The sequence below is a fragment of the Microcebus murinus genome, chromosome 10 (assembly GCF_040939455.1).
Source record: "Microcebus murinus isolate Inina chromosome 10, M.murinus_Inina_mat1.0, whole genome shotgun sequence".
NCBI classification, from domain to species: Eukaryota; Metazoa; Chordata; class Mammalia; order Primates; family Cheirogaleidae; genus Microcebus; species Microcebus murinus.
Window position 1 is genome coordinate 74,071,369 of NC_134113.1, and position 25,272 is coordinate 74,096,640.

General features: G+C 39.0%; 1 protein-coding gene across 3 annotated transcripts in view; it reads left to right on the forward strand.

Annotated features, from left to right (window-relative positions):
- SINHCAF (SIN3-HDAC complex associated factor) overlaps window positions 1–23,701 on the forward strand; it is a 39,151-nt gene extending 15,450 nt beyond the window's left edge. For all 3 annotated transcript variants that reach the window (XM_012748142.2, XM_012748139.3, XM_012748157.3), the window contains exons 2-6: window positions 606–753; window positions 3,859–3,958; window positions 7,226–7,352; window positions 14,162–14,312; window positions 20,736–23,701. In XM_012748142.2, coding sequence (XP_012603596.1) covers window positions 626–753; window positions 3,859–3,958; window positions 7,226–7,352; window positions 14,162–14,312; window positions 20,736–20,895 — 666 coding nt within the window. In that variant the 5' untranslated portion in view covers window positions 606–625 and the 3' untranslated portion in view covers window positions 20,896–23,701. The remainder of the gene's footprint in view (window positions 1–605; window positions 754–3,858; window positions 3,959–7,225; window positions 7,353–14,161; window positions 14,313–20,735) is intronic.
- Window positions 23,702–25,272: the final 1,571 nt, after the last annotated feature.

The following is a 25,272-nucleotide window of genomic DNA, read 5'->3' on the forward strand; positions in this document are numbered from 1 at the left end:
GGCCAGACTTCACTGCTTAGAACTTCCCATTTATCACAGAAGAAATCCCCTCCGATTTCCCATAAGGCAAAGTAGTGTGGGTCGATGCACAGTGAGCTACTTGTGTGTTTAGTATAAAACAGTGGTCATGGTAAATACTTAGAACTTTCCCACAGGGGAAGCACATTAATGCAGAGGTACAAAATAAAAAGGTACATATTTAAATTTTAGAGTGCATCCTTGATTATATATGATCTTCTCATTTTATAGGATTGTGTGTGGGGAGTATGTGGTATTTTTTGCTTAAAAACTTGATTTTTAAAAACTGTTCCCCTTTGCCCATTTTCAGAATGTTTGCTAGGAGAGTTGAAAGTAGTAGAAACTACTTAGTAGTTTCTTAGTAGTAGAAACTCCTTAAATAACTGAGCTATTCTGTATGTTTTATACACTTGCCATGATAGTGCCAAGGATGGAGGTAGATCTAGGAGGGTCTTCCCTAGAGTCCCCCTGTCTGGTTTGGTTATATAGCACCAAGTTGCTTGTGGGTGGGATGGAGCAGAGAGAACTCTTAATGGTTTCCTGTTTTAGCCCTCAACAAAGCTGTGTCAATTCTTTTGGCCTTACAGACTGTTGCCCAGAAGAAAAGATGTTTGGTTTCCACAAGCCAAAGATGTACCGAAGTATAGAGGGCTGCTGTATTTGCAGAGCTAAGTCCTCCAGTTCTCGATTCACTGACAGTAAACGCTACGAAAAGGACTTCCAGAGCTGTTTTGGGTAAGATCACCTGATGTTTGTACCATTCTTTTTTTTTTTTTTTTTTTTTTTTTCCTGAGACAGAGTCTCACTTTGTTGCCCAGGCTAGAGTGAGTGCCATGGAGTCAGCCTTGCTCACAGCAACCTCAAACTCCTGGGCTCAAGCGATCCTCCTGCCTCAGCCTCCCTAGTAGGTGGGACTACAGGCATGCGCCACCATGCCCGGCTAATTTTTTTTTCTATATATATTAGTGGCCAATTAATTTCTTTCTATTTATAGTAGAGACGGGGTCTCGCTCTTGCTCAGGCTGGTTTTGAACACCTGACCTTGAGCAATCCGCCCGCCTTGGCCTCCCAGAGTGCTAGGATTACAGGTGTGAGCCACCGTGCCTGGCTGTTTGTACCATTCTCAAAGTGAGAAAAAATCACAGCATATGGAAGTATTTCCAAGAAAGGCAATTGGAACAGTGTGCTGATAATTAAAATCACTTACATTCTAATCTAGGCTATTTAAGGCTCCTATTGTTAAGATGAATCAAACAATACTGTGAGCCTACTTCTTTCCAGATTATGAGGAGCTACCACATTAATTGTGGAGCCCCTTATAGTTGTACCAAGACATATCCTTTTATTGTTAACTTAGGCGGTCCCCAACATTTTTGGCACCAGAGGACTGGTTTTGTGGAAGACAATTTTTCCATGGATGGAGTGGGGTAGATGGTGCTTTTCAGATGATTCAAGTGTATTATGTTTATTGTGTAGTCAGACCTTTCTGTATTTGCAGCCACTCCCCAGCGCTAACATCATTGCTTCCGCTCCACCTCTGATCATCAGCATTAGAGTCTCACAAGAGCATGCGACCTAGATCCCTTGCATGTGCAGTTTACAGTAGGGTTTGAGCTCCTGTGAGAATCTATTCCTGCCCCCGACATCTGACAGGGGGCGGGGCTTATGTGGGGATGGGAGTGATGGGAGCGGCTGTAAATACTGAAGAAGCTGGAATAAAGCTGATGTTCCAGTGAAGTTGAAGCTCGAAGCGCACCTCCTGCTGTGTGGTCTGATACCTAATAGGCCACAGGCCAGTACCTGTCCACGGTCTAGGGGTTGGGGACTGCAGGTATAAGGGAGTTTTTAAAAACTACCCATATTCTGTCATATCACAGTCATCCACCAATATTTTTCTGCCTTTGTATTATTTTTGTAAACAATAGAAATATATTTTAACCTAATCTGCTGAGGAAGATGATACTAAAAATCTTAATGTTCTACCCTTAAACCAGTCAGGGTATGTGAGCTTTCATTTTATAATTTCATTTTTCATTTATCTTCTGACAGTAGACCTCTGCTTAATAAAATGGAATTTTTCTAACAAATACTTGGATAAAATAAAATGCTTATTTTTGAGCCATTTCTTTTTTTTTTTTTTTTTTTTTCCTTTTTGAGACAGAGTCTCACTTTGTTGCCCAGGCTAGAGTGAGTGCCGTGGCATCAGCCTAGCTCACAGCAACCTCAAACTCCTGGGCTCAAGCAATCCTGCTGCCTCAGCCTCCTAAGTAGCTGGGACTACAGGCATGCGCCACCATGCCCGGTTAATTTTTTATATATATGTTACTTGGCCAATTAATTTCTTTCTATTTATAGTAGAGACGGGGTCTCATTCTTGCTCAGGCTGGTTTTGAACTCCTGACCTTGAGCGATCTCTCCGCCCTTGGCCTCCCAGAGAGCTAGGATTATAGGCAAGAGCCACCACACCCAGCCTTTTTTTTTTCTTTTTTTTTTTAAAGACAGAGTCTCAACTCTGTTGCCTGGGCTAAAGTGCCTGTGCTGTCAGCCTAGCTCACAGCAACCTCAGACTCCTGGGCTCAAGAGATCCTTCTGCCTCAGCCTCCTGAGTAGCTGGGACTACAGGCATGTGCCACCATGCCTGGCTAATTTTTTATTTTAGTAGAGATGGGGTCTCACTCTTGCTCAGGCTGTCTTGAACTCCTGAGCACAAGCCATCCCCTGGCCTCAGCCTCCCAGAGTGTAAGGATTACAGGTATGAGCCACTGTGCCCTGCCTGTAGTTTTTTTTTTTTTGAAGGTTGTCTAAAACTCTATTCTGATCAAGCCTTTTTTAAATCCCCCCCCCACCTTTTTTTTTTTTTTCAAGAGACAGGGTCTCTGTTGTCCAGGCTGGGATACAGTGGTGCTATTATACCTCATTGCAGCCTTCTGGACTACACTTGTGTGCCATCACACCTAACTAATTTTTATATTTATTTTTGGAGAAATGGAGTTTCAATATTGTCCAGGCTGGTCTCAAACTCCTGGGCTCAAGTGAATGTCTTGCCTTCACCTCCCAAAGTGCTGAGATTACAGGTGTGAGCCATTGCTCCTGGCCTACATTTTTCTTTTAATGTTTTCATTTCCAATTTTATATATAATATATATTATTAATATTTGTTGGTATGTATAATATAGGAAAAGTAGTAAGTAAAAGTTCCTCAGAGATATAAAAAACAACTTGGCAACTTAGTCCTTTAGATTTTCCCCCCTTGGAAATATAATTTTTTTTTTTTTTAAAGAGATGAGAGGTCTCGCTTTGTTGCTCAGGCTGGAGTGAAGTGGCTGTTCACAGTACCCTACAGCCTTAAACTCCTGGGCTCAAGGAATCTTCCTTCCTCAGCCGCCTGAGTACAGGCACCTGGCAATATAATCATGTTTTTAAAAACTACAATGCCTTTCTGGTTTTGTTTGTTGTGAAACTAGAATATCATGACATATTATTTTATTAATACTCAAAGGGTGGCATTTTATTGCTTATGAAATATCTACAAATTTCACAAAAGATTAGACAGCATTATAGAAAACCATCTTTTTTAGGTAAGTTTTATTGTTATTTAATTTTTAAAATCTATTTTATTTTAAAATGACTGAATTGCAGTACATAGAATTGGTTCATTGGATCTAGAAGTTAATTATATTTTTGAAATATACTATAGAAACAATGGAACTAGATCCTCCATGATGATTCCATTGTATCTACAAGCAATAAATGGATAAAGTTTTTTTCCAGAAGAAATGTACTTGCATAAATTCTTTAAGGTAAAGGACACTGATAAAGGTTTGATTGTTTTCTTATCAGGTTGCATGAAACTCGTTCGGGAGACATCTGCAATGCCTGTGTCCTGCTTGTGAAAAGATGGAAGAAGTTGCCAGCAGGATCAAAAAAAAACTGGAATCATGTTAGTTAATCTTTCTTCTTTCTCAATTATACCTCTATTTTATTTAAAGTAACATTAATTTCCCCCAATTTAGGAAGTAATATATCCTTAGGGTAGAAAAAAATATAAAAAGAATAAAGAAAAACACTATCTACTGGTCAGATATAATCACTTAACATTTGGGCATATTTGGAACAGAATAGCCTGGTGTAGCATTTCTCTAAGTGTGTATCCAATATCCCCCTTTTAGAGATTCACAGTGCACCTTCACATATTTTTAGGTTTAACCCAATAATTCCCAGAGTTAATTAGACATGGATTCTTTTTTAAATCTCTTACAATAACATCTTCCTTTGAACTCAGGTTGGTACCAGTGAGAACATAGGTTTTAGAATCAGACTTGGAATTGAATCTTATTGTCACCACTTACTAGCTGTGGACTTTGGGCAGGTTATATTTATTTATGAAGTGTAAAGATACTAGTTATCTCATAGAGCTATTGTGAGAACTGAATAAAATGGTATCTATAAAGTATAACATGGTGATTACTCAGTTAGAACCTATTGTTATTTTCTATATGTAAATCTAGTTGAGATCAAGCTGGCATGTTAATTTGTGTTCTGTTTGCCCTTTCACCCTCCTATGTCACTAGAGTTCTTCATAAAATATTTTTAGAAGGATTTTTTTTTTTTTTTTTGAGACAGTGTCTCGCCTTTTTGCCAAGGCTAGAGTGAGTGCCCTGGCGTCAGCCTAGCTCACAGCAACCTCAAACTCCTGGGCTCAAGCAATCCTGCTGCCTCAGCCTCCCGAGTAGCTGGAACTACAGGCATGCACTACCATGCCCGGCTAAGTTTTTCTATATATATTAGTTGACCAATTAATTTCTTTCTATTTATAGTAGAGATGGGGTCTCGCTCTTGCTCAGGCTGGTTTCGAACTCCTGACCTCGAGCAATCCTCCCACCTCGGCCTCCCAGAGTGCTAGGATTACAGGTGTGAGCCACTGCACCCGCCCCATAAAATATTTTTGATGACCAGAATAACACTGTTAAGTCGCCTGGGCTAGGTTGCCGTGGTGTCATCCTAGCTCACAGCAACCTTCCGGCCTCAAGCGATCCTTCTGCCTCAGCCTCTTGAGTAGCTGGGACTATAGGCATGTACCACCATGCCTGGCTAATTTTTTCTATATATTTTTAGTTGGCCAATTAATTTCTTTCTAATTTTAGTAGAGACAGGGTCTCGCTATTGCTCAGGCTGGTTTCGAACTCTGGCGTTGAGTGATCCTCCCGCCTTGACCTCCCAGAGTCTAGGATTACATGTGTGAGCCACCGTGCCCGGCCAACATTGTTAAGTCTTAATTAATTTTTCTGTATGCTAGTTTTCAGAAGATTTATGAACTTTACACAAAATTTTTTTAAGTAGGCAGGTTTTCTTTGCTTTTTCTGCCATACTAGCCTTATACTGTCCTTTGGTGACAATGTTAAATTATTACAATGGGTTGTGATTTTGAAGGTAGAAAATCTTCCTTTTTACATAGGGTGGAAATCTGCAAATAGTAAGTGTGTGAATATATGAGAAATAGGACTATACAGGGCTAGATCAATAGCTGGGCTAGATTGTAGAAGAACATGCTGCTACCATCATGTGACTGATCTCAGGGATTAAGATGTATAGTAAAAAAAAAGTATAAAGAATAGGTCCGAAGACCTTGGTTTCAGTCTTTTCTCCTCTCTACCCACCCATACCCATTTATTAGCTTAGTGAAATAAGGCAAAATACTTAAGTTCTCTATGCCTTGTTTTCTTTTTTATTTTTGAGATGGGGTCTTAGCTCCGTTGCCCAGGCTAGAGTATAGTGGTATGATCATAGTTCACTGTAGCCTTGAACTCCTGGGCTAAAGCAGTACTCCTGCCTCAGCCTTCCCAGTAGCTAGGACTACAGGCATGCACTACTGACCTCTGCTAATTTTAAAAAATATTTTGTAGAGACTGGATCTTGTTATGTTGTCTAGGCCTGTCTTGAACTTCTGGCCTCAGGTGATCCTCTGGCTTTAGCCTGCCAAGTAGCTAAGACTGTAGGTCCACACCACTGCTTGCCTTATTTTCCTTTGGTCTAAAATTGGAGTAACAAAAATAGCCCCTTTACTGCTTTGTGGGAAAGGTAAAATCAAAAGTATATGAGGCCGGGTGTGGTGGCTCACACCTGTAACCCTAGCACTCTGGGAGGCTGAGGCGGGCGAACTCGAGGTCAGGAGTTCGAAACCAGCCTGAGCAAGAGTGAGACCTCGTTTCTACTATAAATAGAAAGAAATTAATTGGCCAACTAATATATATATAAAAAAAAAATTAGCCAGGCATGGTGGCGCATGCCTGTAGTCCCAGATATTCGGGAGGCTGAGGCAGTAGGATTGCTTGAGCCCAGGAGTTTGAGGTTGCTGTGAGCTAGGCTGATGCCACGGCACTCAGACTAGCTTGGGCAACAAAGTGAGATTCTGTCTCAAAAAAAAAAAGTATATGAAAGCTTTTTGTAAGCTGCAAAATATCATCCTGTAGAAATGTTAGTTGTTAGGCTTGAATCTTAACCTAGTTGGGTTATCCAATAATGATTATCCCATATATAAGTCTTTTTAGAATTTTTCTAGTAGACTCCTGCTATTGCCCACTTCAAAGAAAAAAAAAATTAAAACCCCAGTAGATAAATAGGATATGAAAAATTTATTTATTTATGTATTTATTTTAATTATTTTAAATTTTTACTTTTTTTTTTTTTTTTTTTTTTTTTGAGACAGAGTCTCGCTTTGTTGCCCAGGCTTGAGTGAGTGCTGTGGCATCAGCCTAGCTTACAGCAACCTCAAACTCCTGGGCTCAAGCAATCCTTCTGCCTCAGGCTCTTGAGTAGCTGGGACTACAGGCATGCACCACCATGCCCGGCTAATTTTTTTCTGTATGTATTAGTTGGCCAATTAATTTCTTTCTATTTATAGTAGAGACGGGGTCTTGCTCTTGCTCAGGCTGGTTTCGAACTCCTGACCTCGAGCAATGCGCCCGCCTTGGCCTCCCAGAGTGCTAGGATTATAGGCGTGAGCCACCGCACCCTGCCTAAAAAATTTATTTTTCCATATCATGTGATGACGAAAAGTACACATGAACTCTCTAACACCCTTTGAGTATAAAACTGGTTCTCAGTTCTTAGGAGGCAGGGCTCCCTCAAATAGGCATGGGTTGGAACCAGAGGGATGCATTGGTGTAATTTTTTTAAATGATATTAAATAATCAGTATTTTCTTCCAGGTGGTAGATGCAAGGGCAGGACCCAGCCTAAAGACTACATTGAAACCAAAGAAAGTGAAAACTCTGTCTGGAAACAGGATAAAAAGCAACCAGATCAGTAAACTGCAGAAGGAATTTAAACGTCATAGTAAGTTGTGATATTAAAATGTTAGTACTTAAAATAATTGTTTTTATTTTTGCCTGGGGGTGGTATATGGTGTGTGTGTGTATCGTTTTGTTCTCTATTACTTTTTAAAAACAGTGCTGAAAGGCGGTGTTGACTTGGTGGAGATGTTATCTTATTTCTATGAAATTTTGGAACTATATCTGATTTTGATGTCATGAGAGTACTTTCACCAGCTAGCCATATCTTTAAATTGTACTGAGACCACTCTGATGTTTTTATCAACATCTTAATTTTCTAGAAGGTGCATTTCTAGCTTGTTTATTTGGTTTTTATGCATCAGGAAATCATGTCCTAGAGATGTGCAGGAATGTATTTAAATAATTAGTGGACAATCTGAGATGAAAGCCCAGATTTTCTGGAAAGTAACCTTAGAAATCATAACTCACATATTAGAATAAAGCCAGCCTCAGGCCTTTCAAGTTTAAGGGGTGGTGTGTGTTGTGTGGGTGGATAAAATGAGAAAGGAATGTCAATTAATGTCAGGTTTCCATTACTCTTATTGGAATTTGTTGGGGACAGTACTGTGGTAGTACATCTATATTTTGGAATTTAGATTTCGGATTTGGAAAAGGAAATATACTGCATATAATGTTGTATAATATCTGTATCACCCTTAGGGGGGTCTGAGGCAGCACTATTCAATCAAACACGTTAGTATTTCTATAACAAATGTAGGAATAGTCATATTCGGTGAGTTAAACGGACTATAAATAGGCTAGTCAGGTTTGTCTACTTACAAACATAGTTTGGTCATGCCAGATTTTGTGACCAAATATGTTGGGAATAAGCTTTGTGTTTTCAGAGCTTTCTCAGAATTGTGGACAAGTGTTGTGGACCTATATTAGAGCTTTCAGTATTTTTTACTCATCTGTGGACTCTGTTAGTCAAAATATTACCAAGGAAGACAAATGATTGTCATCCTTGTTTTAGAACAATGGAAAAAGTTTAGTGTACTGACTGGGTACAGTGGGGGGTGAAGAAGAACTCACTCATCTCTTAAGCATTTTGATATATGTACTAAGCACCTTACATACACAATTATCTCAGTTATTTCCATGTTAGAGCTTAGGACAGGAAGCACAGAGGGATGATGGAACCTTAACCTGCATCACTTAGTAAGTGCTGTAGAGATGATTTTGACCGCAGGTTTTTCTAACTTCAAACCCCAGTACTCTTTCCGTAATACCACTCTGCTCTCTGGGTAGTTTAACCAGTGCCCCAGGATTTTGTCTTTCCAGATCTGCTACTATGTGCTCTTGAATAAATATATTTTTAATGAGTCTATCTGTAGTTGTTTGGATGACATATTTAATATTTGGTGAAAATATTTTTATATTTATGGTAAAATATTTAGGTAACACAAATGTGTATGTATTTGTGTGTTTGAATTACACCTGTTCCTTTCTTAACCAGCTTTCAACCCTCCCCATATCCCCAAAAGGCATTTAACTCTACCCTCCACTCTCACAGGATATTTTAATGAACATTTAAGCAATAGTAAGTTTCTTCTATCACTTGAAGGTAGGGAAATTTATTATGCCTATGTATATTTTTAACTCTTTCCCTTAATTACAGGGAAGGTGATTTCTGACTAACTTTTGCCTTAAGGGAATATGTCCAGTGTAATTTTAGGGTTTTATGATAAAACTGTGCTCTGTAGTGGTTGGAGATCAAAAATAATCCCTTTGATAAGAAATGTGGATTTTGGAGGCTTAAACTAAAACTGGGTTTCCTTAGGTACATTGTGAATTGCTAACACATGTGTGCAACATAACACATTAAATGGTCTCCCTGTCTCTGGTTGGTGTTAGCTTCCATGCATCCTGCACATACCCAGCTTATATATTCTTGAAACATTCTTTTGTGGTGTGCTAGAAAGACATCAGGCCTAGAACTTAACATATAAAGATTTTGGGGCCGGGCACGGTGGCTCACGCCTGTAATCCTAGCACTCTAGGAGGCCCAGGCTGAAGGATCACTTGAGCAAGAGTGATCAAGTGACTTTTTTCTCTACTAAAAATAGAAAAAATTAATGGGGCATGGTGGTGCGTGCCTGTAGTCCCAACAACTTGAGAGGCTGAGGCAGGAGGATTGCTTGAGCCCAGGAGTTTTAGGTTGCTGTGAGCAAGCCTAACACCACGGCACTCTAGCTTGGGCAACAGAATAAGACTCTGTATTAAAAGAAAAAAAAAAAAGATTTGGATTTGAATTACAGTTCTTGTCACTAATGAATGTGTGACTCATTGACAAGATTCAGTTGACATTTAGCCGCAATTTCCTAATTGGAGAAATGGGTATAGACCTAGATTTTTTTCTTTTTTCTTTTTTTTCTTAAAGAGATAAGGTCTCATTCCATTGCCCAGGAGGGAATACAGTGGTACACTCATTGCTGACTCGTAGCCTCAAACTCTGAGACTCAAGCAATCCTCTTGCCTTAGCCTCCCCAGTAGCAAGGACTATAGGCACATGCCACCATGCCTGGCTAATTATTTTGAAATTCCCTAAAACTTCTTTAAAGGCTGATATTCTTGAGGATTTCGTTTGTTAAATTAGCATATTAAAAACATTAATGGTACTTTCTTTGTTTTAGATAATTAGTTTTATGTTATTTTATATAAACATTTGTTAATACAAAATACTTGTGAGCTCTATTCAAAAAAGTTTTCTTTAGTCTGTTTCTTCCCATGCAGCATATAACACAGGATTTCATGCCTCATACTTAATAAATATTTCATTGGTTCTCAATTGGAGATTGGAGGATTGCTTTATCACCTGTCCTGGGAGAAGGGGATGTTTAACTAAAGATTAGATATGTGGTAGGCTCCACCACTATTTATGATATCATTCTTGCTGTGACTAGCAGTATCTGTAGCCTTGTAACACAGTGACTTGACCAAAAAATTTAATTTCCGGCTTGCAAATTTATATGCAGCCTTCTGAGGGCAAAAATATTAAGTCAAATTTACCTCTGGGCCGGGCACAGTGGCTCACGCCTGTAATCCTAGCACTCTGGGAGGCCGAGGCGGGTGGATTGCTCAAGGTCAGGAGTTCGAAACCAGCCTGAGCAAGAGTGAGACCCTGCCTCTACTATAAATAGAAAGAAATTAATTGGCCAACTAATATATATATAGGAAAAAATTAGCCGGGCATGGTGGCATGTGCCTGTAGTCCCAGCTACTCGGGAGGCTGAGGCAGCAGGATTGCTTGAGCCCAGGAGTTTGAGGTTGCTGTGAGCTAGGTTGACGCCATGGCACTCACTCTAGCCTCAGCAACAAAGTGAGACTCTGTCTCAAAAAAAAAAAAAAATTACCTCTGCATTTAATGAATTGCTTTTATTCCTTATTAAATCAGGATCTATTATTTTCCTTTTATAGGTACACTATAATTTTTCTTTGGTTGCTTTCCAGATATTTTTCTTCTTTAGTTTTCTTTTTGTCTTTATTTTTTTTTATTTTTTCATTTCTTCTCTTCTTTAGTTTGTAGAGGTTTAATTATATGTCTTGGTATGGATTTTGTTGAGTATATTCTATTTGGGTTTTGCTCAGCTCCTTGAATCCCAGCTTTATGTCTCCTGCCAAATTTTTTTTTTTGGGGGGGGAGACAGAGTCTCACTCTCTTGCCTGGGCTAGAGTGCCGTGGCGTCAGCCTAGCTCACAGCAACCTCAAACTTCTGGGCTTAAGCAATCCTCCTCCCTCAACCTCCTAGGTAGCTGGAACTACAGGCACGCTCCACTGTGCACGGTTGAGTTTTTTCTATCGTTAGTTGTTTGGCTAATCTTTCTATTTATAGTAGAGACAGGGTCTTGCTCTTGCTCAAGCTGGTCTTGAACTCCTGAGCTAAAATGATGCTCCAGACTCGGCCTCCCAGAGTGCTAGGATTACAGGTGTGAGCCACCATGCCTGGCCTCTCTTGCCAAATTTGACAAGTTTTTAGCTATTGTCATTCACAAATGTGTAATTTTTCACTTGGCAATTAGAAAAAAAATCAGTGGGGCATGGTGGCACACTCCTGAAGTCCTAGCTGCTGGGGAGGCTGAGGCAAGAGGACTGCTTGAGCCCAAGAGTTCAAGGCTGTGGTAAGAACTACTTCAGTACAGCTTGGGTGACGGAGTGAGAGCGTGTCTCTCTTTTTTTTTTTTTTTTTTTTTTTTTGAGACAGGGTCTCACTTCTTTGCCCAGGCTAGAGTGAGTGCCGTGGCATCAACCTAGCTCACAGCAACCTCAAACTCCTGGGCTCAAGCAATCCTGCTGCCTCAGCCTCCGGAGTAGCTGGGACTACAGGCATGCACCACCATGTCCGGCTAATTTTTTCTATATATATGTTAGTTGGCCAATCAATTTCTTTCTATTTATAGTAGAGACAGGGTCTCGCTCAGGCTGATTTCGAACTCCTGACCTTGAGCAATCCGCTCGCCTTGGCCTCCCAGAGTGCTAGGATTACAGGCATGAGCCACCATGCCTGGCCAAGACTGTGTCTCTTAAAAATAAAATCCAGATTTATTTATTTCTCTGATTAGGAAATTGTGGTTAATTGTTACATGACTTGTGTCGAAGTATATTTGAGTATTTTTTCACTTTCACTCTCATTCTCCTGTCCCTCCAGTACTGTAATGACATGAATATAAGTTTTTTTTGTTGTTGTTATAGTTCCACAGGTCTTAAGCTCTGTTTGTTTTTCCCCATGTTGTTCAGATTGGGTAATTTCTTTTGTTCTTTCTTTCAGTTCACTGTTTTTTCTTTTCCCTCCATTCTGCTATTGAGCACATCCATTGAGCTTTGTATTTTATTTATTGTATTTCTTCAGTTCAAAAAAATTTCCATTTGTTTTTTCTTTATGGTTTTTATTTTTTTTACTGAGACTTCCCATTTCTTTCCTGAGGCTATATTTTCATTTGTTTCAAATATGTTTATAATTGCTCATTGAAGCATTTTTATCATGGCTGCTTTAAAATTTTTGTCAACAAACGGCCTGGCGCAGTGGCTCACGCCTGTAATCCTAGCACTCTGGGAGGCCGAGGCGGGCGGATTGCTTGAGGTCAGGAGTTCGAAACCAACTTGAGCAAGAGTGAGACTCCGTCTCTATTATAAATAGAAATAAATTAATTGGCCAACTAATACATACGAAAAATTATTAGCCGGGCATGGTGGCGCGTCCCTGTAGTCCCAGCTACTCGGGAGGCTGAGGCAGAAGGATTGCTTGAGCCCAGGAGTTTGAGGTTGCTGTGAGCCAGGCTGACGCCACGGCACTCACTCTAGCCTGGGCAACAAAGCGAGACTCTGTCTCAAAAAATAAATAAATAAATAAAATAAAATTTTTGTCAGTACCAAGAAAATTCTTTGCTTAAATAAATAAACACACAAATAAAATCTTTGCTAGTTAATTCTAACATACCTCTCATCTTAGTGTTGGCATGTACTTGCCTTTTCATTCATTTTGAAGTCTTTCTGGTTCTTGGAATGATCGGATTTTTTTTCTTCTTTTTATTTTTTTTGAGACAGAGTCTCTCTGTATTGCCCAGGCTAGAGTGCAGTGGTGTCATCTAGCTCACAGCAACCTCAAACTCCTGGGCTCAAGTGATCCTCCTGCCTCAGCCTCCTGAGTAGCTGGGACTAAAGGCACGTGCCACCATGCCCGGCTAGTTTTTTTTTTTTCTTTTTTTTTTTTCTGTAGAGATGGGGTATCAGTCCTGCTCAGACTGGTCTCAAACTCCTGACCTCAAGCAGTCCTTCTGCTTTGGCCTTCCAAAGTGTGAGGATTACAGGCATGAGCCCCCAATCCTGGCCAAATGATGTGCTTTTTGATTGAAACCTGGACATTTTCAGATTATTTTGTGAGACTCTGGATCTGGTTTAAACCTTATGTTTTAATTGGTTTTTTTGAATACCCCTAAGTGTAGGAGAATGGAGAGGGCCACCACCACTGCGTTACTGCCAGGTGGTGCTAGAAGTCTCGTTTTTCACTCAGCTTCCATTAATATCTATGTGTGTCATGGGGGGTGTTCCTTAATACCACTTGCATGTTGGGGGGAAGCTCAGGCTCCCATATGGTGAGGATGTCCTTGTTCTTAGTGACTCTCTACTAGGCTTCCTCTGACCCCTCCCTGGTGGAGGTGGTGTGCTTTATAACAGTCTTGTGAGGGTAGAAATCTAAGCACCCCACCTTGCCCTTGCCAGGGTGGGTAAGGGATGGCCACAGTTTTTTCTGTGGTGTTGGGCTGGAATAGAGTGATACTATCTAGGAAAAGTTTCCTGTCTTGCTAGGCTGCCCTTTTCCTGGTACTTTGGCTAAAAAGAGCAGGCTTTTATTGAGATTTTAGGTTTTTGGTTGCCTGCACCCATTGGCATTTTTGGGTTGCTGCTGCTTCACCTCTAAGACTGGGATTTATGAAGCAAAAAGAAAATTGAGAAAAATTAAGGAACTCACCACATCTTTCCTTGGGTCTCAAGCTCCCCAGATGGTCATCATCACCTTTCAGAGTCTTTTCATTTCTTGTATATACTAGTATAATATCCAGGGTTTTTAGTTGTATTAGCAGGAGGAATAGGGAGAAAGTATGTCCACTCCATCTTTGTAGAAGCAGAAGCCCTCATTTTCTTTAAAAATATACTTTAGTCCAAATATCTTAAAATACCAGTAGTGCATAGAAAATAAATTCTTTTTTACTGTTTCTTTTTTTTTACCAACTCATTTACAATGTCCTATGCTGAAGTTTGGTTGCCATTACAAGTAATGAAATTGAAAATTTCTTTTTTACCTTTATTTGTTGCAGATTCTGATGCTCACAGTACCACCTCAAGTGCCTCCCCAGCTCAGTCTCCATGTTATAGTAACCAGTCAGATGATGGCTCAGATACAGAGATGGCTTCTGGTTCCAATAGAACACCAGTTTTTTCCTTTTTAGATCTCACATACTGGAAAAGGTAAAGGCGACAGAAATGTCTAACCAGCATACTAGCTTAAATTATAGGCAGTGGTTTCCTACTTCCTTAGCAATTAAGTGGCATTTGGCAAACAGCTGTAGCACACATGACTAGAGTAGATTGAGCAGTAATTGAGCAAAGAATTGTGATTTTATATGTTCTTCCTATTAAAATGGATTTAAAATAAAAATCACATCAAGATACCTAAATTTCCTATCATGGAGTAGACTAGAATAGTATTCTGACTATCATCTCCCACGAAAGAAAGTATAAGTGCTAGAAAACATACTTTTTAAAGTCTTTAAAGATGTCATTGATTGGTGGGTAACTTAATAAGGAATACTAAGATGCCAAATGCTGAATCAATCTGTCAATCAATCAATCAATCAATCTAGCCCCAAAGTCCAAAAAGATAACAGACTATGATAGCAAAAAATACTTTCAAAGAGAAAATGTTTAGAATTTTCTAGATTACAGATGCAGGAGAACTAACAAATTGAAATTAAAAGTCAGATAAAGGCCGGGTGTGGTGGCTCACGCCTGTAATCCTAGCACTCTGGGAGGCTGAGGAGGGCGGATTGCTCCAGGTCAGGAGTTCGGGACCAGCCTGAGCAAGAGCGAGACCCTGTCTTTACTAACAATAGAAAGAAATTAATTGGCCAACTAATATATATATAGAAAAAAAATTAGCCGGACATGGTTGGTGCATACCTGCAGTCCCAGCTGCTGGGGAGGCTGAGGCAGGAGGTCTCTGTATCTCCTTTTTTAAAGAGATAGAGTCTTTCTTTGTTTCCCAGGGTGGCCTTGAACTCCTGGGCTCACGCACTACTGCCTCAGCCTCCCAAGTAGCTGTGATTACAGGTGTGCACCACTGGGCTTGGCTTAAGAAAATACATCCTTTTCAAAGGAACAACAAATACACAAAGCTAGAGTTCTTAGCATAGACAAAGGAAGCCAGAAAACAATAGATTAGTATCTTCAGTGAGCCAAGAGATAATAAATCTTAACCTAGAATTATACATATAGCAAAAACATCTTTTATGAACAAGACATAAGACAGGTTTTTTTGTTTTTTTTTTGAGATAGAGTCTTGTTCCACCACACCTGGCTAATTTTTTCTATTTTTAGTTGTCCAGCTAATTTCTTTCTATTATTTAGTAGAGATGGGGGTCTCACTCTTGTTTAGGCTGGTCTCAAAACTACTGACCTCAAGCGATCCTCTCGCCTCGGCCTCCCAGAGTTCTAGGATTACAGGCGTGAGTCACTGCGCCTGGCCCATAAAACAGTTTTGACAGGAAAAATAATTTGAGAGTTTGCCACCTAGCTGACCCTCAATAAAGACAATTCTACAGGCAGAAGGAAAGAAATCCTAGGTTGGAATTCTGAGAGGAAAGAAGGATCAATAAAAAAATAGTAAATATTTACGTAAATTTAAACGATGACTTTTTAAAATGACTATAGTTGTAGTAAAAAATAAGAGAATTATGTGACAACTATAATGCATAAGTTAAGGTAATAAAGGTGATAGGAGTCAAAGTGTTCAATGTCTTTTGCCTTGTTGAGTATAAATATATTGAATAATTTTAGAATGTGATAAATTAACTATATAACTACTAAAAGATTAAAAATAAACCTGAGGGTGGTAGTTTACTCCTGTAATCCTAGCACTCTGGGAGGCCAGGGTGGGAGGATTGCTTGAGCCCAGGAATTTGAGGTTGCTGAGAGCTAGGCTGACACCACAGCAACATAGCCCGGGCAACAGAGCAAGACTCTTGTCTCAAAAAAAAAAAAAAAAAAAAGTGTAAAAGCTCCAGAGAAGAAGGAGGGAAGTGCAGGAAATTAGAGTGAGAATAAATACCCAATCCAAAAGATGGCCCAATATAGGAGAGAAAAGACACACAGAAAAAGTGGGACCAATAGAAAAACAAATATCGTAGAGTAACCCCAAATTGATCGTTGATCACAATAAATGTAAGTAATAATGGTTCCATTTAAGAGACCAAAATTTGGATAATCAATGAAAGCCCAGTTATGTTCTGTTTACCAGAGATAGAGGATAAAAGTTTAAAGATAACGGTATGGGAAAAAATATACCTAGCAAAACAAAATGATAATAGAAAATATTATCATGTATTTGTAAAATATGTCTGTAAAAAATACTGCCATATATTTGTAAGTTAATAACCCCTAGGTCTAAAAGAAATCTAATGTGAAATAGAAAATATTTATAACTTAAATATTTATGGTGAAAAACACCATAAATCACAACATGTAGGATAAAGCTAAAAGGGTAGATAGAGGAAAATTTATTGCTGTTAATGCTATTACAAAAGAAAGACTATAAAGTAAATGAACTGATAAATGTCTAACTTAAAAGTTGATAAAGACAAATTCAAGGCAAATTAAAGCAAGGAAATACTAAAGATAGGAGAAGAAATATATGGAATTGAAAGACTATGCAGCGGAACATAGAGTTGGATCTAACTAAGAGTTGGATCTTAAAAATACCAGACCAGGCCGGGCGTGGTGGCTCACGCCTGTAATCCTAGCACTTTGGGAGGCCGAGGCGGGCGGATTGCTCAAGGTCAGGAGTTCGAAACCAGCCTGAGCGAGACCCCGTCTCTACCAAAAATAGAAATAAATTAATTGACCAACTAAAAAATATATATACAAAAAATTAGCCGGGCATGGTGGCGCATGCCTGTAGTCCCAGCTACTTGGGAGGCTGAGGCAGTAGGATCGCTGAGCCCCGGAGATTGAGGTTGCTGTGAGCCAGGCTGACGCCACGGCACTCACTCTAGCCTGGGCAACAAAGTGAGACTCTGTCTCAAAAAAAAAAAAAAAAAAAATACCAGACCAAAAATGACTAGAGAAGGCAGACCAAGAAAAGAAGTACACATAAGAAATTTTAGGAAAGAAAAAGAAAAAGGAGACTTAGGTATATATAAAGCTGAAATTTAAAAGATAATAGGATATTATAAACAACTATGCCAATAAATTTGAACATATGGATAAAGTGGATATATTACTAAAAAAAAAAAAAAAAGACATCTTACCAAAACTCTGGTAAAAAAGTAAGCAACCTGAAATGAATAGTCTCATAATAAAGAAATTGATTCAAGGCTGAGGCAGGAGGATTGCTGGAGCCTAGATGTTCGAGGCTATAGTGAGCTGTGATCGGTCCGCTGCACTCCAGCCTGGGCAACAGAGTAAGACTCCATCTTTGAAAAAAAAAGAAAAGACAAAAGAAATTGATTCAGTGGTGAAAAATCTTCCCTCAAAGAAATCCCGGGTCCAGATAGGCAAATTCTACCAAACATTCTAGGAACAAGTGGTTCTGATCTTTCAGTGATTTTTCCAGACTGTGAATAAAATAGGGCATAGGCCTCAAGCATTTTATAAGGCTAATATAATTTTGATATCAAAACAGTATGTTATGATCAGCCACTAGGTTTATTCTAGGAATGGAAAATTGGTTTAAACTCAAGAAGATAAACTTGTAATTTACCACATTGACGGTTTCTAAAGGAAGGCATCATCTTAGTAGTACAGAGGTGTTTGACGATTTGAGCATTCCTTCAAAGTATAAAACAATTTTTAGGCCGGGCGCTGTGGCTCACGCCTGTAATCCTAGCTCTTGGGAGGCCGAGGCGGGCGGATTGCTCAAGGTCAGGAGTTCAAAACCAGCCTGAGCGAGACCCCGTCTCTACTATAAATAGAAAGAAATTAATTGGCCAACTGATATATATATAAAAAAAATTAGCCGGGCATGGTGGCGCATGCCTGTAGTCCCAGCTACCCGGGAGGCTGAGGCAGAAGGATCACTCGAGCCCAGGAGTCTGAGGTTGCTGTGAGCTAGGCTGACGCCACGGCACTCACTCTAGCCCGGGCAACAAAGTGAGACTCTGTCTCAAAAAAAAAAAAAAAAAAAAACAATTTTTAGCAAAGTCAGAATAGAAGGAAAATTTATCACCTGGATTATAGATATCTCAAAAAAAGTACAATCATACTTAATTGTGACAAAATGAAAACATTTTTCCCTAAGATCAAGAGTGTTCACTGTCATTATTTCTAATCAGCATTATATAGGAGATGCTAGCCAATACAGTATTGGTCATGGTGGTGGTGGTGGTGGTGGCGGTAGCAGTAGTAATAAACAGTTAGAACAGCACCTAGCACATAGTACTTTGTAGATGGTTTACGTAGATTTATTTAATCTTTATAACAACTCTATGAAGCATTATGTGGAAACAGATACAAAGAGGAAATAATTTATGTAAGATTACACTGTAAGTACAGCAGGATTTAAACTCAAGCAGTTTGGGATTAGAATGATATCTTTTCCTATAGCATTAGAAAATATAAAAAGAACCTAGTAATAAATATTAAAATACCTTTATGGATCCCTTCTGGCTGCTTTAGAGGATAAAAAGAAAAGAAGAAAAAGTCCTTTATGGAGAAATTCAAATATTATTGAATAACTTTTAAACATACCTAAATAAATTGAGGTACATACACATTCACGGATATTGTAAAACTGAATGTAATAAAGATGATCACTTAATAGATTCAGGGTAATTGCAGTCAAAACCCCAACATATTTGGAGAACTTGACAAGCTAGATTTATAATTTATATAGAAAAGCAAAGGGCCTAAAATAATCATCTATCTTCAGAAGAATAAGAAAGATGTGGATATATGTGCCCTAAGAGAAATCAAGATATTACAAAGCCATAGTAATTAATATAACGTGTTTTGGGGCTAGCCAGGTATAGAAAAATAAACCAATGATGATGGAATACAGAGCAAAGAATAAGCCCACATGTATATGCAAACTTGTTATGTGATACACAGTGGGGGGAGGTCAGTGAGGGAAAATGGACTGTTGAATAAATGTTGCTAGGTTATTATAGACAACATGGTTATGCATGTGGAAAAATTGTGCTTCGATGCCTCACACCATACACAATTAATTACACCATACACAATTACAGATGCATTACAGTAGAAAACAGAATATGACTTTTGAGTGGGAAAGGATTTCTTATGACAAAGTACTAAGCATAAAAGAAAAGACACCAGGTTTGATTACATTATAATTATGAACTTAAATGAATTAAATGACACCATAAAAGGGAAATGATATCCAACACATGTATCCGACAAAGGATTAATATCTAGAATATATAAACAACTCCTACAAGGGAAGAAAAAGACAAACTATAGAAAACCGGGCACAAGACTTGAAAAGGTATCACACAAAAGAAAGAACCCATTAAATGAAAACATGTTCAAACTTTTTGATAATTAAGAAAATACAAACTAAAATTTCACAGGATGCCATTTTGTACCCACTGGATTGGTAAAAACTAAAGCAAACTTTGTTACCAAATGTTAGTGTATATAGAGTGATGAGAATACCGTTGGTTATGGGTGTAAATAGTTTGAACCATGTTGATTAATAATTGCCATTTTTGAGTAAAGTTGAAGATGTTTCCATTCCTATATCCCAGCAATATAAACTAGAAAAAATTTTTAGAATATATACACTGATGTGAAAGCAGTGCTTATAATAGCAAAATTCATCAAAATGAGAGTGGATAATTAAAACTGGTATATGTATTCACATGGTGGAATCTCATACATAAGTTATAAACTCTATAACAATATGTATGAATCTCATTACTTAATGTTAAGCAAAAAAATTACAGAATACAGTGGGATTCCGTGTATGTATAATGGATAATTATGCAGTATGATTGAGTTACAAACAGTATAGTAAAACCATGAAGTATTAAATATAAAGAGATAAGGGAGTAAAAAACCTGAAATTAACAGAGTAAAGACTGAGATGAGTTGGGACTGGAGAGGGGCATACAGGGGCCTTCACAGGAAATGGTCTTTTTTTCCTTTAAAGTATGTGATCCATGAGTGGTTTTGTTACTTTTTATGCCTTTATGTATATTTGATTATATATATATATATATATATGTATATATATATATAGTAGATATTTTTATCTACTCGGTATTTAATTAAAATAACCACTGGCTGCATCACCTGTTTATGGTGGCTGTCCGTCCGCCCCCCCCCCACCCCCAAGAGCTGGTGGATTTTTAGAGGAAATAGAGTTAACAACTTCAGGAGCAGCCTTTGAAACTGACTGCTGTCTCTTAAAATGCATATTTCCCCCTTAGTTGTTTGAGAAGATTCCAGTGTGGCATTTAAGGGACCTTGGGTAGTTCCCAGTTTCTTAGCTAAGTGAAAGGCCTAGGAGCCCTTTCGGTTGGAGTGTGATGAGATTGTAGAAGTTAGTAGAGCCTTTTGGTTATGTTGGACTAGTTATCATGGTGAGTAGATTTTTTTTTTAATTCCTATTCTTCTGTCTTATTAATGTATTTTGTTCTCCACTTTTTCTTTTAGACAGAAAATATGTTGTGGGATTATCTACAAAGGCCGTTTTGGGGAAGTCCTCATCGACACACATCTATTCAAGCCTTGCTGCAGCAATAAGAAAGCAGCTGCTGAGAAGCCGGAGGAGCAGGGCCCAGAGCCTCTGCCCATCTCCACTCAGGAGTGGTGACTGAGGTTTTTATGTAGAAGGGGAACAAAAAATGATTTAAGTTTTGAAAAGACCACAAAGCAACAAGCTGACCCTCCTATTTTTAACTTGGATACCTGCTATTCTGCCAAAAGACAACTTCTAGAATAGTTTTGAATGGGTTATTTTCCCCCCAGTTCCACAACATCTGAAGCCAGTGTCTAGCTTACTAAAAAAAAGAATTGTATATAATATTTAAGATGCTGAGTATTTCATAGGAAAGCTGAATGCTGCTGTAAAGTGCTCTTTAAGTCTTCTTCTTTTTTTTTTTTTAAAATCCCCTTCTAATGAATGAAACTAAGGGGAATTTCAGGGGACAGTGATGGGATTTGTTGTATGATAAACAGTATGTAGTTTTAGTCTTTCTATATTGAGAAGCAGTGGTTGGGGCATATTTTAAGATGGCTGGCTACACTTGTTTTCCCTCATGATAATAAAGTTGTCATAACTCAGCAACACGGACTTGCTCCTAGAGGTAATTGTTAAGAATTTTGAAATATTAAGGTCTTGCCAAGGTTCTGATGATTCAAACCTGTACTACTGATTATTAAGCAGGACAGACTGAGCTTTCTGTTAGAAATACCTTGAAGGAAAAAGTAATTTCTAAATATACAGAGATGTCAACTTGACTGTATATTTTGCATCCTGTGCCACCTCCCTTCATATTAATAATTGATACGGATTTTAATTTATGTGAAATTTCTAAAGCAGAATGAAAGCTCTTTTTGGGGGAATGGCAAATCTTTGGGATAGGTGAGACCCGAGGTGAATAGTACCAAAGCATTACCCCACGGTAGACAGCACACTTGATTAAAAATGTTAAACTGTCTGAGAAATAAAATGTTCAAGTCTTCAAGATGGCACAAAACAAAGGTTGATGCTTTTGGGGGCGTATTTTCTTAGAGGGCTTGCCGAGTATGTAAATAATTGACTTTGTTTGTGTTACATGACTGTTGATGACTTCATTGAAAATCTGCACAATTCAGTTTTAGCTCTGGATTACTTCAGTTGACCTTTGTGAAGGTTTTATCTGTGTAGAGTGGATGTTTGACTTGTTTTAACCTATTAGGGTTTTTATTGTTTTTCACTCTATATTTAAAGTAAAATTTACTAAAAGAAAAGAGGTGTGTGTTAATGCTAAGTGGGTTGGTTTTGGTTTGGCTTCTGTTAGTGAGGCTTTTTGAACATTGAAATATCCTGAACTTGGAGTTCTTCAGTTCTAAAATTCTCATTAAAAGCCTCTCACTTGAACCCAAACCAAAGTACTCTTCTTGCCTCTTTTCTAAAAGTTCAGGAGAAAAATATCACCAGTTCAGACTTATTTTCATAATGAGGGAGGAGCATTTGCCTGCCTTATAATGACATGACTCAGTGCTTATTTTTTAAACTGGATTTTAAAAATTGGATAGTGTAACAATAAGGAGTGAGCCACTTTTTATGGACACCCTATAGTTTTATAGTTCTTACTCTAAACATTTTATATTTCCTCCTTTTGGAAAAAAACCTATATGCTATAAGCCACCATATGCGTAGACTACACAGCTGGTTGGGTCGGCTCTCTCACAGCCTTTGAGGTGAATTTACAAGAGTCCAGCCATTATCATCCTCCTGAGTTATTTTGAAATGGTTTTTTTTTTTTTTTTTTTTTTTTTTTGTACATTTTGGCTGCAGTATTGGTGGTAGAATATACTATAATATGGATCATCTCTACTTCTGTATTTATTTATTTATTACTAGACCTCAACCACAGTCTTCTTTTTTTCCCTTCCACCTCTCTTTGCCTGTAGGATGTACTGTATGTAGTCATGCACTTTGTATTAATATATTAGAAATCTACAGATCTGTTTTGTACTTTTTATACTGTTGGATACTTATAATCAAAACTTTTACTAGGGTATTGAATAAATTTAGTCTTATTAGAAAATAAAAGGAGCTGTTTTGTGGCTTTGTTTGAAAAGTCTTGGGTAAAAATAATGGTTTTGGCCTTCACCAGATACTCAGTTTAAGCCCTTAGATTTATAACGGGCCAGGAGGGGGGAGAAATCCTCTTTAGTGAGAAATAAAGACTTTAAAATAAAAGACATTTTACTGTAATCCTAGCACTCTGGGAGGCTGAGGCAAGAAGATTGCTTGAGGACAGGAGTTCGAAACCAGCCCAAGCAAGAGCAAGAACCCCGCCTCTACTAAAAATAGAAATAAATTCATTGGCCAACTAAAAATATATAGAAAAATTTAGCCAGGCATGGTAGCACATGCCTGTAGTCCCAGCTACTCGTGAGGCTGAAGCAGGAGGATCGCTTGAGCCCAGGAGTTTGAGGTTGCTGTGAGCTAGACTGACGCCACGGCACTCTAGCCTGGGCAACAAAGCCAGACTCTGTCTCTAAATAAATAAATAAATACAAGACATTTTAACTGATGTGCAAAATAATATAGTGGGTAAGATGGTTTTGACAATGAAGAACAAAATGTTGCTAGTACTTGATGCCTGATGTGATTTTGTTACTGTCTGTGGGCATAGTGGGAAGCATAATTAAGTCTTGAGAGAAACTATAAAAGTTGGGTTTTACCATTGGGGTCAGACCTGGGTTCTCAAGTCCTAGCTCTGCCTCCTTATTAGCCATACTACTGTTGGGATTTAGATTTGCTTTGGGATAGTCCATATGATTTTGCTGGCACATGATACAATTACCATGAAGTTATCGTGTTAACTTCAGATAGTGGAAAGGTGATGGTACCTGTATTATCTATTGTTGTGTAATAAATCACCACACATTTAGTGGCTTAAAACAAGTTTCTCTCAGTTTCTGTCTGGGCACAGCTTAGCTGTGTCTCATGGTCTCACAAGGCTGCAACCAGGTGCTGGCTGTGCTGCTGCTCAGCTGGTGGTTTAGAATCACTGCACACCTCACTCAGGTTGTTGGCAGAGCTCATTTCCTTGCGGCTCTGGCCTTCTTACTAGGACTTCTTACTGGTTGTTGGCTAGAGGCCTACCTGCAGTTCCTGGGGCACCTTACATGGCTACTTGATTCATCAAGTGTCTGGAGCCAGGCTGCCAGCGGGATAGAGTTGTCCCAGGTCCTGCTCACAGCCACTGAGAGGATTACACAAAGGAAGAACATGGAGAGGTGGGGGTGGGGCTCATGGGGAGGCATCTTAGCACTTGTCTGCCACAATATCTCTGTTTTAAACTAGGTCTCTTTAATTTGGGCCTCTTGCCCTACAATGTAAGTGCCTTGGTAGCAAGTAAAAAGCAAAGAGGCTCCTGTGTTATGAAACAGCCTACTATGAGCTAGGCCCTTTTAAACATTGCTTAAATAATCCTGCATAGCAAAAAACAAAAAAAACCTATTCACAGGTGAGTAAGTAGAGGTGCAAAGAGGTCATGTAACATAGACCTGAATAGAATCTGCTTTTCTGACCTGGCGCGGTGGCTCACGCCTGTAATCCTAGCACTCTGGGAGGCCGAGGCGGGCAGACTGCTCGAGGTCAGGAGTTCAAAACCAGCCTGAGGAAGAGCGAGATCCTGTCTCTACTATAAATATAAAGAAATTAATTGGACAACTAATATATAGAGAAAAAGTTAGCCGGGCATGGTGGCACATGCCTGTTGTCCCAGCTACTCGGGAGGCTGAGGCAGGAGGATTGCTTGAGCCCTGGAGTTTGAGGTTGCTGTGAGGTAGGCTGACGCTGTGGCACTCACTCTAGCCTGGGCAACAAAGCGAGACTCTGTCTCAAAAAAAAAAAAAAAAAACCAAACATGAATAGAATCTGCTTTTCTGAATTCAAAGCGTTTGCTCTCCAAACTGGCTCCTGTCCCTGCTTTAGCAGTCTGAACTAGCTTACCTGGGACTCTCTGCTTCCCTTCCTTCCAAAGGCTGAAAAGGAGGGGCAGGTTCTACTCTTGCAGAGAGGTTGACTTTTACTCTGTCTCACTCAGTTTATCAAATTTTGTTTTTCAGTTTTGATAAATGTTCAAAGTACATATTATATGTCTTTGTGGGTGAAAAGTCTGGTGGATTAGTGAAACAACTGGATATCCTGAAACAATTAATCAAGGTAGCTGCTCTGCAGTGAAGAGTGGAAGATACCCAGGGAACTTCTTTATTCTCTACAACAGTTGCCTAACGTCCCAGATTTAGTACTGTGGTGCCCAGCAATCATTTTTGTGTGATGCTCAGTGAACTGGGAAGGGAGGAGAAAGCCAAATTGGATCAAGGATAGATAATTTCACAGGCTCCTGTTCTCAAAGAAAGGGATCTGAGGGTTCTAACAATTTCTCAAGCTGTGGAGTTTGGTTACTCATTGTAATCATGAGAATGCTTTAGGTATCAAATACCTTACACCCTGGTTTGAAACGGC